We start from the raw sequence: 14,504 nt of genomic DNA on the forward strand, positions 1-14,504 counted from the left end.
TGTTTGTGAACTGTATCCCGCAAAAGAAATTCAACTGTTCCATGCTGCTCAATCCAAGATCATGGCATTTCATATACTGATCATTGGTCATAAGGTAACTGATCTAAAATACTGATTTTATAGAAGGCTAGGTTTAAACTAGTTTTAAAAGATTAATGTTTCGCAACTATTAATTCTTGCTATTATGTTCTAGTTTCAGTGCTGCTCTGTGATTTATCCATCTTGCTCCCATTCATCCCGTAGAGGGGTGAAAGAGGTGAATTTTGTTGACTTATTTACAATCTGCATTTAGGAACTGTAGGGAGATGCATAAAAGAGTTTTCCAAATTAGTCATTTCTGGTGCAGGTTTAGCTATTGGCAGCATTCTCTTAGGGCGGGGAATAGGGTAAATGTCAAAGTTGGGACTCAACTTCAGCCTCCCCTTAAAATTTATCCTAAATTTTATCATCTGCTGCCAATACCTTTTTTTCTTTTTCTCTCTGTAATATTCATGCATAAAGATACAAACTTTTGTACTTTAGGACCGGATTAGTTTTCCGCCTCTACCTATGTAATTCCTCCAGACATTTCTAAACTCCTAGCAGGCCAAAGTACTTCTAAGAGACATATTACCATCTCACAGAATGATTAGAAGTCTACTAGCATTCCTGGTGACTATATGACAGAGCAATATTATGGTTCTCGGGGATTGATATGCTTGCGTATTTTATTAAGCAGTTGAACAAAACGTTAAACCATTACGTTATTTTAACTGCTATTTTTAAAGTTACGTTCTTCGATTCCAAACATTCTTACAGGCTACGTCACGTAAATTTATTTCTTATAAATAATTTGTTTTTACGAAACAATGCATTTGTGTTTAGCTAAGTTGTTGGGATGCATTTAATATGCAGAAACAAATGAAGCAGTCAGCTAGTAGTAGCACCAACGAATTAACCGGCTCGAATTCGCGATCAAAGACTTGGGGTAAGGCCTAGCCCATCTGAAATTAATTCACACTGTGCGCTCCAAAGCGAGGACGGCAAAGGAATTGTGTGCATGCTGCTTAAACGAAACATAGGTAATGCTTTAACGATTTGTTTGTTTCTTCATCTTGTATACGCGGGTACTTAAAGCCCGCCAGCGGTTTTACCACAGCTCCTCTGTACATTAGCCATGCACTTTCTGTCCTAGAATTATTACTTCTCGCGTCTTCAAGATGGACATGGAGCGGTAAACAAGCTCACACACGTGAATGCTTAATATGTGGAGGCTACTATCTATCTGAGTCGAGATGACCTTAACTTTGCGACAGAGACGAGGACTTGTCGCCAAAGGGTAAATGTGGAGGAGTGGTAATCACTGCATAATTTGAAGGGCATTAAATAGCATTGAAAAGGACAGGACGAACAAACAAATGTCCCCCAGGCATTCTTTTATAAAAGGATCAACTAAAAGTAGCCAGTAAAAGGCTGAGGGCACTACGCGAAATCCGTTCTAAACCAAATTTAAAGTTACTAAATCGACAGAACAAATAGTACAAAATGGGCGAATCTTTGACCATTTATATTGGGCACTTGATTTATAATAAACTGTCAAGCAAAATGTAATTTCTACTTGACTCACTTTACTCTTCCGGGTAGGAAACAAGTTCAGAATGCATGCTAGATTAAAAAATCAGCAACACAAGTTCAAAGAAGTGGGGGCTAATTTTAAGTTTACCAATGCACCAACCTTTTATTGGTACGCTTTGATCTATCATACTTATAATACTCGTTTTCTTCAAGCGCCGATTTAGTGTTGCAATTTACGTTGAAATTGCATGCCAGTAGTCAAAGTGAATTTTTCAGGAAACCAGCACAGGTATGTATTCCTACAAAATGAAAATTTTGCTAATGTGCATAAAACAAAAAGCGGCATCTTCTACATAGCAATTTGAGTGAATACAGTGAGAATAATATCGTCTTTGCATCCAGTATCAATGGCATTGTATGGATTGGCTCTAATCTAAGGTCATGGTCACTACGGACGCTTTCAATCGTGCACCAATAGTTGGCGCATATTTGGTTTGTCGACGTCTTCGTGCATTCCATGCGTTGATCAAAAATGAGTAATTTCCAGGATGAACAGAACTTAAATCGTGTGCACCAACTGATCGATGAGGTATCCCGAAATGTGCTCATTTGTTTCTTTTAGTTTTTTGACTACTACAGTATGGACAAGACCAGAAATAGTTTGGCTGAAGAGTGGCAAATGGTAAAAAATGAAAGAACTGGTTTTAGAGATGATTGGAAGGTATAAAAACAGTTGAATTTAAAATGTCAGGTTTTTTTACTTAAAGCCTTTGATAAAGGTGACTTCCAGGACTTTCGTAATTGCTGGAACGACCACTTCGGTGGAGATTCCGGGGAGACCATGAAAGTTCGACCTTTAGAATTCTATTTGCAGCTTTATTTTATCACTGTCAACTGGGATTCAGACTCTGAGGTGCGCACACCTTTTTGCCTTTGATTTTGCTTAGGTCAAACGGAAAGAGCGTCTTCAAGACTTCCGAGAATTTCTGGACACAAAGGGCAAAGTGTTGAGTCAGATTTCCGAGTTCCTACCATTCTTTGCATTCCCGTACGTAGAAAATCCAAAACTGCACCCAGTATACCGAGAGTTATTTGAACCAGACTGGAATGGTGAATTAAAGCGCAAACTGATGGCTTTTCTTGAACCTTCTAAAGATGATAAGCGCCTGCTGCCGAAAATACTGTCTTTATCATCCCGACCCAAGGAGGTTCCAAACAATCAGGAAAGGCAACTGCAGGTTATTCTTTAAGTCATATTCCAGTATTTGTCCACCTAGTTGAGTTCTACCATAGAATTGTGTCTGTGTTTTTAGACTAAATTTTATGTGAATGCAACCAACATGAAATGTATATAGAACCAATTTACATATTTGATGTTTGCAAGTTTTGTTGTGTGGGCAAATAATGTTGTAAATATGGCTTTATGAACATTGAACAAAATGCAGGCGCAATGTGAGAATTTACTAAAAGGAAACCATTTTATTTTCAAATCATAGTGCTTTTTGACTGTAATTGACCCCAAAAATGCATTGTAACTAAATAAAGTTAATCTTTAATAGTTTCGCATTGCTTACCTGCATATGAAACCGAAATTAGGTTTACTTTCCTCTTATAGCTATGCGTGTGCAAAATAATCAGTTAACTAAACCTGCATATGCACTAAAATTTATACTGTATAAACATCAAGAAGTGGGAACGGATAAAAATGTCAAAGTAATCAAATGGAGTAAAAGTATTAGGAATCTATAATAAAATGTCTGAGCTAAAAAGTGGTCAATTTATAGCCAGTAATTTGACATTCATCCCATTGCGGAAGGCTTACGAACTCAAAATTGTCCACTTCCATGTTTTTATCGACAAACTTAAGCACTTTGGGTCCACAACACTCGAGTTGCCTCGTAGGTTATGCGAGTCTTAAAACAGTTTTCTCGTAAACGTGCGTTTGGGCTGAAAGACCGATAGCCTCTCTGTTACTCTTGTAAGGATTAAATAGCTGGTAAACGAAAATGATCAAGTAGTTGTACCTCTAGCTTAAATAAATACATCATTTCTATGAGACGCTCCATTTAGATTTGTTCATTCCAAAGCATTCCAATATTTTCTATCTTTACCGAATCGCCTAGTTGTGTTTTGGAATTCTGCCATCTCGGAGACTGCTTTGCCAGTGGAACTGTGGATATAATTAAAACAAGTATTCCCCGCAAGTTCAGACAGCTTCTTATGTTTTAAAATCGTCTAGACGATGCAGAGCAGTGAGTGTTTAAACCACTAACTTATGGTACTCTAGCTACTAATAAAGGTATTAGCTGTGCTATCTGCATACAAAAAGGTTAAGAAGCTAGTAGCCATTGGATAAACAGCATTCCATGTCGTCGTTGTTGAGTCGTGTCGCAAGAGACTTAAAAAGGTCTGCGTCGAACCCCACAGAACTGCTTAATCGGGAAGATGTAATTGAACATAATTATGTAAGTAGGAATATTATGAATGCACAGAAAGCTAGAACACTACTGACGTAAGTGCCAGGCGAAGAACTCTGTGATAACAACCAGCAGTTGAGGGGGTCCGCGTATGATTATGCACGCTTTCGAGAATACCCTAATCACATCCATCATTGAAGAACCGGCTAGTGAATGAAAGTTAACTAACCAGCGATACCGTGTTTAAGCATCCCAATTACGTCCACAGTCGTTGTTATGTCCTTAAAGTGCGGTTAAAGCGCTATTCACAGGTCGCCGGCTTACAGATTGGGATTAGCCCCGGAATCGTATATACGGCTAAAACAGTGGTCATAAGGTAGCTCCTTTTCAATCCATTTGAAACTTTCCATTTTTCCAGAATCGCCTCGCAGACGCTGAGCGACGGGTAGCCCAATCCCATCAGCGTTTCACCAAAATCCAGAATGACTATCAGACCCTGCTGGGGATCACCACGGATCTGGTGGACACACTAGAGGGGGCACTGCGAGGCGATCACATCGAGCCCAATGTGTTGCAGCAGATCTGCTCACGTCTTGTCGCCTCTCAACGTGCTCCTGGTGGTGGTGTAGGTAGTAGTGGTGCCTTTGGAGACACCCTCACGCAGGCTCACACCTATTCCACCAATTTCAGCTACGGTGACACGCTTCGACAGTCACTTTCTCTGCGACTCCCGCAGGAAAGTGGGGGGTTAGTTATATGTGAGGTGACAATTGCTAGTAACTCGACAGGCGTGATTCCAAAGTACTTCTTTGATGACGCTCTTTGATACAAGTAGCTTACTTTAGCACTAATTTGAAGCAGTAGGTCTTACTTCATCTGTGTCTTTCTAATTTTCGCTTCAGATATCAGCAAGAATGGGGAACAGCGGAGCTTGATTTTGACAAGATAAATGACGCTCTAAAGGGTCCAAATCAGACACAAATCTGGCGTCTTTTACAGGCCCTTCGATGGGTAGGCTTGATCTGGTCTTGTACATTTGTACAAGCCACTGCAAAATAATAAGCTAGGCAGCGCCAATGCTAAAGTCTGCCACCGCTTATTTCCATTACTAAATGATCAGATAATTTCAAATCATAATGGAAATTCCACGGTTAATCAGTAAACCAATGATGTTGTCTTCAGTGTCGATCTCCTCATGTACTTCCCGTTATTTTGACGCATACCACCTTCCTCTTACCTTGAACTCCTACATCAGTAGATGTCAGCTGAATCTGACAAATTCTGATTCGAGCTCGTCCACCTTACGTACCGACTCTAACTCGATTGTAGAACCTGACTTATTGTACAATTTGTTGGGTAGAATTTGGAGAAGATTACATCTATGTCAGCGGAACGCAATTTTCACTTGACTCACATAGTTCTCCTACAATTCAGCGCCTAACCAAGACAAACGTCGAGCTGCGAGAGGCCTATCTGACCGAGTTCATCGGTCACGACCTCCTCGATTTAACCCTCTGGAGTGATGACAGCCGTCGACAGCACCACTTGAGCGTGCTGGAGCACTGTCTCTGCAGCGTGTCCCCCAAGGTCACTGAAACGACCTCCCGATTAGTCAATGCGCTGGCTTCCCTATCTCGTGGCCGCGCCTACCTCGCTCAAAATGTTGCGGTGGTCACTCTACTGAGTCAAGAGATTTTCCGTCTCGAAGGTGGTCACGAATCCGCCACAAGGGAGAATCTTATTGGTGCTTTACAGAAACTCAGTCTCAGGTGCGTCTGTACCGTTTACTTGAGATCATAGAAGGGCTTGTAGTCATTTTCTATGCAATTACTGAGATTGCATATTTCCCTGCCTATCCGCTGGCTACAGGTTACTGACCTAAATCTGGCCTTTGGGGGACAAATATGGTGCTGCGATTGGGTGCGTAAGAAACATATAATTGAACTTGCAAGCTGTCATCAAGTATGGACTTCATTCAAGCAAATTAGGAACTTTCTGTCTTACAGAAATACGGTGAAAGTGATGCTATTTTGGCTGTAGCAGTAGGTGTATCTTAATACATACTAAAAGCAGGCGTACATGTTGTAGGTTAGTCCAATCCAAACACTCCCAGTTAAGATGGAATGCAACAGTGGTGCTGTGTGAATTGACCGCACAATCAGCAGTGAAGTTTCTTATAAAGGATAGTGCAAAACTCTTGGATATGTACTAAAATTCTTGAGCATAATAAGGTGATAGGGCATTTTTGGTAAAACATTCTAGTGATGTAAACGATTCAAAGACGCCGCGTCATGGTGGTTTCCAGCTCATGGGTTCCTTTAGCGATGCATAAGAGCATTCAGCTGTTGCGTGAAGCGATTGATTCTGGACGCCTGCTGTAAAAGCGATCAGGAGGCGGTTCTTCATATGAGAATGTTGAACATAATCGTCCTTGATTGTTCACTTTTTGGAATTGTTAGTGCTCCAGATGACCGGGTTGCATTAGGTCAGCTCAATTGTAATGACAAAATGTCGAATGCTTGGTTAAATAAATAAGTATTGACGGGGTAACGCTCGGCAAGAAACGCCCTTTCTATTTCCTAAAAGGTGACATTTCCCTTCCAAAACCGGAATTTTAGACTTGGCGTGAATACTCCTTTCATATGGCCTAATCTCATCAAACTCTAGTCCGTATGTCTGTTAGTATTTCAGCATACATTTACACTTCAACAATGTTAAGTCTTTTATTTACCTAACAATTTCCTTAATTTCCCATTACTTACACTTTAGCCAGGAAATTGCAAGCCACCCAAGCAGCATTGAGAATTGGTGGGCTTCACATTATAAATATGAAAATGATAGCGTCATTATTGTTTGTCGTTGCTAGGCAATGTCCAACAACACTAGTCCTGTTGTTATAATGTACAGGAAACGAGCAGCTCTCCGCATCGTTCTAGAGAGCTTTGGGTGACAGCAAGGGAAGCCTTCCTCAAGTTTTCAATATTCTGCGTTCAAAATATTGAGATTTGCAAACAATAAAACACGACGGGACAAATGGTTGCTTAATGTTTGACAATCCAAAAACAATCATGGTTAAGTTCCACAATGATGAAATGGCCTTTAATTTTATGCGCTTAATTTTTCGTTTGCACATTTGAGTTACATGAAGAGGAAGTGGTTAAAAAGGCTTGAAAGGTTTGTTTTAAGCAATAGTAATCTGGTCACGTCTCTGAAAATGTTCATGAAATGATAAAAATTTCTGAGTAGATAACGCCGATATCGGCAGACATTTGATAAACGTGGAGATCACTTACGTTTTAAATAAAAAGTTCTTCAATACTTCTTATGGAGAAAGAGATGTGGTATAAGAAGGCACTTTCAGAAAGGCTGGAGAATGACTATACCCCGCATTTTCAGACGCTCCATGCAGACAAAGATGACGGAGTTGGGCATGGTGGAGTGGCTGGTGGATCTCCTCGAGGACACGGACAGTCTCTCTGACTACAGCCTCGAATATGCGGTTGCGCTTTTTATGAACCTCTGTCTCCGAACCGCGGGTAATTTATCACAATTTTAAGGACTAGGCCAAACTGCTATTTTTTGGCTAGAAATGGCTTGATATTGGAACCATATTTTTAATTATAACCGATGTATGCATACGCGCGACCCACTTCGGTAAACTGATCAGATTTTAGTAAACAATACGTGATTTTGGCATCATTTTGGCGGTCGTAGACCGAATTTCCTCAAGTTCGGCCAGTGGCCCAGAAGGCCAACTAGGTGGCTTGTTGGGGCTCGTTCTACTGTGGGGTGTACTTGTGAGACCGAGTTGTTCTGTTTGGCCTGAAAATGGCAAAAATGGGTAATTATGAACTTAGAATTCGGACACACTTGAACTAGACACTCCTTTTAAAATATTACTCTAAAAACCCACTTGTTTTTTTTTTTAAATTCGGTAGAATTGCTGGGCAAGGTCTAATTGGTATTCACCTGGGCCTAATTTTTATTCCGCATCTTTGAAAATAAGCTGCCTACGGAGATAAAATCAGTGAAGTAAATTGGCTTTGACTTTAAAAGGTCATCCATATTTGTTTAGACGATTACAACTTTTGAGTCGTGTTTAAATTTGGAATTTAAAACCACATTCCCAGAAGACGATTGAATTATTGGATCCATTGTAGATTGAGATATTTCTAACCAATCCAAAAGTAGAATTAATTCACTTAAGTAAAATCAGTATTATCCAATTATCAGACTTTAGCGTCTCGAGACTTCTTTGAAGACCAAGGAAGACATAATACTCGGGCAGAATGTGCATTATCGGCGCACGGAAGAGCTGGAGGCTACTAATGTCACGCAGAAGCCATTCTGCCTAATGGAAGTATAAAGGCGGAGCCTCAAGTGTCCTTGAAACCAAAATGAAGAGTTGAACAAATAACCAAAACATTGCATGTGCCGCACAACTTATTTTAGGTACAAAACTGGCCAGTGAATAAAAAGGGGAATTAACATCTGATTGGCCTCAAAGAGCAAACTAACGTGGCTAGACCTTGAACCTAGGCTCAAGTGATTTTTCCCCAAAGCAAAGCACCGTCTAATGCTTACCTGTAAAATTAGTTTTAAAGTAATATCATTGTGGGAAATGAAAAACAAAGCGTTCAATAGTAGGCTCAATTTCTTTGCAAAAAATACGCCTAAATTATATTGATGAGGGTGTGTTCTGTCATTGTAGCCATTCAGTCTTAACAATCTATTCAACTTTGAGGTCAAAAGACTTGAATATTCTTAAATTTGAAACGTAAACACGTTGAGTTTCAACCATCCTTACACCACTCTTAACGAAAGTAATGATTTTATACGATTCAGCATCTTATCCAAGCAACTTGGCATTGAGATGCACAGCCTTACTGTGAGATTCACACGAGATTTCCGCGAATTCTGCTTTTATCTGAGGTTACTCTTTAGAAGCTAGCACTACCCACCTGCACTTCTATCTCCCTCTTATTTTCTTGCTGTCCGTTCTGGCTCGGCTGTTATCGTGAGGTCGTCGTCCGTTGGAGTACTATTGTCAAGGGAACATGGAGAATGAGGAGGAGATGAGGTAGTGCACATCTTCTCATGGTCCAGTTTTGCGGTGCGCAGTTATAAGGTCTTTCCACTGAGGAAGGTTTTCTTTCACACCTTCGACTTTTATCAAGCAGGCAAATTGGTAAATCCTAGTCGAACTTGTTGCTTGGTCTCCAAAAAGTGAACGACTGAAGCTTCCAAGCTCCAAACATACACACAAAGTCATTTAGCAAGTATAGAGGACAAAATGGTGCATATCTTCTCATCATACATCAGTCAGTCAGTAAGTCACTTGAATTAGGCGTAAATCAACTGCTTTTGCACCACCTACCTTAAACCCCACTGAAGCTTGATCTTGACTCTTTCACCTCTGATGACCTCAATCCATGATGACACTTAATTCCTCCTCACCACCAAGATTAGAGAGTCTTCCTGAATGCAATACGCTCTTGGGTGACTCGTTGCCAGAATCTTTCAAATTGTTTATTTAAATCATTTCTGGGTGATAGGTCATGCTGCTCAAGGACCAGGCCTTCTCCAAGTAAGGAAAGCCAACTTTTGCAGCTCGTCATTTGAGTTTGACTCGATTAATGAAGCGAATGTACTTATTTATGGTATAAATGAGTTGCAGCATGCATTTGACAAGTTGCTACAAGTTACAAGAGGCTATCTTATCGAGCGTTGACAAGCCCTAATCGTTCAGCCATCCAAAAGTTTTTTTGTGGTGAACCAGGTCTTTGAAGAACGTGGTTTCTTAAAAGTAAGTAGGATCAGTTCAAATCAACTCGATGTTGAGGTAAGCACGCAAACTTGGAATTTAGTTCTTTTTATGAAGGATGAGGAGAGATTCGGAAATGAATGAATGAATAAATGAAACCCGGTTTCTCTTATAGGTAAAGCGCGCTGCGTTCCAATGGCCGACCGGGTGCTCAAAGTTCTAACTGATCTGATCAGTCATGAGAACACCAACATTCTCTCCTACGTGAACGGGGCCCTTTTTTCACTTCTAACTCGACCGGAAATACAGGCCACTGCTGAGTCTATGGTAGGCATTCTTACCGCGAGTCAACTAATAACACTCTTTGAAAATAACCTCAATTGTGTCAGCAGTTCGCAAAATATTATGAAGATCATGCATTGAGTATTTGACATCGTTAAGCTAAACGATCGCATCAACGTGATATCCTTGGTCAAAACTTGGTGATAGGATCTAATGCTCCGTTGAAACCCTGCATTTCTTCAGACACTCGAATCAGCTATGCTTGAAGTAGATCATTCAGTGATCAATAGAAGCTTAATTTTCCTTAAGTTGTAGGAAAGTCGGAAACTAAGGACGCAGCTTTACGTATCACACTGCAACTATAATAACTCTCACCCCACCGAAATACTAGAACAGTCGGATAGTATTTAAAAGCGTTTATTTCATATGAACGTCTACAAGAGCAAACTATCCACCCTTTACTTAGCGATGATAATGAAGTAGAAAATTTCATTTTCACTCATTGATTGTTTGCATGGAACTTGCGCTATGCGGAACCTGGAAGATTGAATGCAGCGCCCAGCATGCTCATTGGGAAAATGTTTGCATAAAATGGGTTGAAGTAACCGGGAAGTCGACAGACGAATCACTGATAGATAAGGGGATCATCTATACCCTGATATAGATGGCACGACTCACTGTAGCCAGACACTCCATGTGTAATTGGATTCTAACTTCTTTTGCAGGACTTGGAGGGTATTTTGTCCTGTTTCATGCGAGAGGATCAACAGGAGCTGAATCGTCAGTTTGAATACACATCATCAAACAGATGCATACGAGTGCGTATGAGACCCAAATTCCCTTCACCTCCTTAAATTGTAGAAAAAATTGAGGAAAGTCATTTGTTGTTTGGCTTTTAGGTGATCACAATGAAGACGGCGCCTCCGACGATGACGAAAATGACGATGATGACGACGACGATGAGGTTGCTTTTTGGACATTTTGGTGCCAAAATTGAGCATTTTACAAACCTAAGATAGGCAAACTAATAAATAGGGTTATTTTTTCATACTTTTCTCCTGAGAACGGCGAGAGACAGCTCCTATCACCCTGCAAACCTGATAATAATCCATCATGATCTGGAAATATCCCAATGCATGGATATAAGCTTCCTAGATCAACTTAGAGGAGATCAAATATTATTGTTTAAGATCTCATAACACGTTAGATTCAAGGCTGAAAATTCGTTTTCATTCCATCAGACTAGACCTTGAGTTTTCCTGCCTCCACGAAATCCCTCCCTTTCTTCTCCTCATCACGAATACACCCAAACTGAGCACCGCTTCTCTGAAAGACAATTGTAGCTGTTTTATTTGATCCAATATAAGTAACCCTCAGCGGATAGGTGGATTCCATTTAGTCTTGCCGCACACACAGCTTCTACCAGTTGCTATGGGAGAGGAGTTGGGAGTTAGCGTGTGGCGTCGGGTCTTGTCACTGTCTTCGGTCGTGATGAGAGGTGTCGATTACTTTTAGGTCATATTTAAATGGTAACATTATAGCAACCTGGATCTATTTCCTCCATATTTCAAATACGATGAGCCAGATATCAAACAGTAGGTGGCCCAGAGTCCCAGCCTCACCAATCACAGTATATTATTGCATTTCCATTTTGAATAATTTTTACCATACTATATCTACTGTCAGTGAGTGAAAAGAATGTGACGCATTGTTTCTGGACCTTTTTATATGTCAATAAGTTCAGAATCAGCTTATCAAATCATTGATGTGAATGGGGTCATGTTGTTAAAATATGGTCGGTCAGGGACCTTTTAACCAGCCGGAAGTAAATTGGACGGATCATTCTGCTAATCATCTTATCCGTCTCCTTCTCCCACTAGGAGGATGGAGCACAAATGGAAAGTGATATAGATCGCGGTGATGATATCACAGACAACAAGGAGAATGCCTTAGAGGGGTCCGTGGTGGGTGAAAATCTCCTTAGGGAGCGTTTTTTGAAGAAATCGGCAGCAGGAGCAGTAGATGGCAAGAAGGCGGGGAGGTCTGGCGGAACCTCCCCACTGTCGCTGCCTCCACCATCCTCATCACAGCCGCCTCTGCCATACGGTGGTCACGTGCGCCACACCGAGAATGACGCGGTAGTGAGCAACAACGTCGGTCTCCTTCGACGGCCTTCCACACCTAGTAGGAAACGATTCTCTGGCTCGCATATACCCAAGCCCGTCACCACGACCAAGCAACAGACTTCTCGGTCAGTCAGTTACTTAGATTGTGCATGATAGTTCCTCAGCCCGAATTAGAATGTGAATCATCTCTCCCAGCCTTATAAACAATATGACAATAGCAGCCACGGTAAATGAACAGTCTTTTTGCAAATACAGCATCGAGTCTGTGCTCTGTTGTTGATTACTGAGTAGAGAATAATGCGCTTTCCTGTTTCTCAATCTTGCCTTTTGGAATGATGCTAAAAACTAAAATCTATTTAAATAATTATAATCGACTTTTGTTGTCTTTTTGAAGGTGTATGTTTCCCGCTGTACGATTATTCCTCCCCAATTTTGATCTGCAAGAGGCATTTGAGAATTGTTAAATAACCTTGATTTTTTAATCATAAAGTAGTAGTTGCGCACACAGACATGGCGTAGAAGTCAGACTGGATTCTTTTGATTGCAGATTATCTTCTAAGACACATAACAGACCCCCACAAGTCGTGGAAGAGACTCCCACAAGAGGTCGAATCGCAATGCAGCATACAGGTACATGTTCCAATCCCTCCCTCCTTCCTCCGTTCATGGTGTTTCATTTCTCTTTATCATAGAAGTACTTTACTGAAGCGGTTGACATTCCTTAGGCACCAGAAAATACAGCTGCCGCATCCAACAGAAGTAATAAACATGCTCTTTGCTTATCTGAACAGAGCCACAACAATCGAATAGTCGTAGAGACTCGATATCAACGATTGAATCAAAAAAGAAGACAATCGAGAACCACCCAGAGTACCAGAAGGCCTTCAATAGCCGACCGAAGCTGCTTCGCACACCGGAGCACAAACGCATCACCTCTTCAATGGATCCTATCGATATACGTGGCGGGGATAGAGTCTCCAGATCACGACCTGCATCAGGTACGTTGGCCTTCTGACGGTAACACACCCCATTTCTCCCTAGGTCGAACGAGCATGGAGTATAACAACCGGTGAATTCATCAGTGTCCATCGATCTCCTGTCATTGCATTGAATCATTGTATAAAGTGGGCAAACGATGCGTTTGTGTATATCACAATTGTTACCACGCCTCATTTCTGTGACCATTTCTTATACTTGTTTTAAACGCCATCTACCAAGAAGTAGATATTCATTTACCCACCGACTTTTGCAGCCTTCGTAGCAGTATTATGGAATTGCCACAGAAAGAATGCATTTTCACGAAATATCTCTACCTAATTACGATAATTTGATGTTTGTAAATAAGTTGCAGAGAAGTGGATCAGAAGTACGATGTCAGTTTGAAGGGATATGACAGCAAGGAACAGTATGGAAATTGCCCAAGCATACCGATATGTTCCTAAGAAAATGAAAATTCAACTTTTGAAACATCTGTGTGTCATACTCGCCGAAACCGTTGGCCCAATGTGTGTGAGTAACAAAGACAGGTCATTGATAGTGGCTACTTCCACACGAGAGATGGAGCTGCCAATGGCGACTGTTGCTGTTGACCCAACCACCGAGACGCTGAGATCATAGAGAGATAAGAATTATGATAATTAAATTTAATGCAACACTATTTAAAACGACCTAAAATAATACTTAATTTTTCAAGCTTGGTTCCCAAATAGCAAAAAAGGGAAGAAAATATTCCTAAATAAGCCAATTCTATGTGAGGTCTACGGTGCCACGACGATGCAAATGGTCTGTGTGAGCCAGTCAGTGGGCTGCTAGTTAACACTTGAAGGTCTCCCGTGGATGAAGGTTACGTCAGTTGCATAATTCATCAACTCTCCTTTGGAGTAATCAAGGAGATGAGCAGTTCTGGAATGGCTAGGTCTTTGCAGACTGGTTACAGATTATGTCGGTCGAATGTGAAGAATGTGAGGGGTGTGACAAAAGTTACAGCAAAGGAACTGCAATCACAACCATCCCAAAGTGACGGTTCGGACGACGTCAGAGCTTCCACGGAACCGCATGATATCGTTCTTTCCATGGGGGGGGGGAGTCATTTTGAACATTTGCGAGTAGGACAAGTTAGTGCACAATGGTTAGATGAAGTAGGCTGCACTGGAATCATTCGACCAAACTGATAAAAGTTTTCCTTTTGAAGTTATCCTCTTGCTACTTTAACGCCTGGATAGAGATATGAATGTGATAGTGAACGATATCGAATGAGGGACATGGTTGGCAGTCACCGTCACCAAAATGAGTTACCTTCCTTTATAAACTCCAGAATCCCAGTTTGAGTTGAACTGCAGTTCTGGTCAAAGCACTCGTAAG

At 41.0% G+C, this 14,504-nt stretch overlaps 2 protein-coding genes across 2 annotated transcripts; both read left to right on the plus strand. All coding sequences in view use genetic code 11, as the record gives it.

Annotated features, from left to right (window-relative positions):
* Positions 1-2,086: 2,086 nt before the first annotated feature.
* EGR_05986 (LisH domain-containing protein ARMC9) lies at positions 2,087-5,853 on the plus strand (the record flags this gene model as incomplete). The annotated part of the gene is made up of 8 exons (XM_024495235.1): positions 2,087-2,143; positions 2,177-2,275; positions 2,306-2,467; positions 2,502-2,792; positions 4,390-4,718; positions 4,874-4,982; positions 5,406-5,740; positions 5,841-5,853. 8 exons carry the CDS (start codon positions 2,087-2,089, stop codon positions 5,851-5,853), a joined length of 1,395 nt encoding a protein of 464 aa, XP_024350319.1.
* Positions 5,854-7,374: 1,521 nt separating this feature from the next.
* On the plus strand, positions 7,375-13,216 carry EGR_05987 (LisH domain-containing protein ARMC9; the record flags this gene model as incomplete). Its single annotated transcript, XM_024495236.1, has 8 exons — positions 7,375-7,507; positions 9,911-10,062; positions 10,743-10,839; positions 10,917-10,981; positions 11,898-12,268; positions 12,691-12,773; positions 12,935-13,141; positions 13,185-13,216. 8 exons carry the CDS (start codon positions 7,375-7,377, stop codon positions 13,214-13,216), a joined length of 1,140 nt encoding a protein of 379 aa, XP_024350320.1.
* Between the last annotated feature and the right edge of the window lie 1,288 nt (positions 13,217-14,504).

The sequence above is a fragment of the Echinococcus granulosus genome (assembly GCF_000524195.1).
Source record: "Echinococcus granulosus chromosome Unknown EG_S00049, whole genome shotgun sequence".
Taxonomy (NCBI): domain Eukaryota; kingdom Metazoa; phylum Platyhelminthes; class Cestoda; order Cyclophyllidea; family Taeniidae; genus Echinococcus; species Echinococcus granulosus.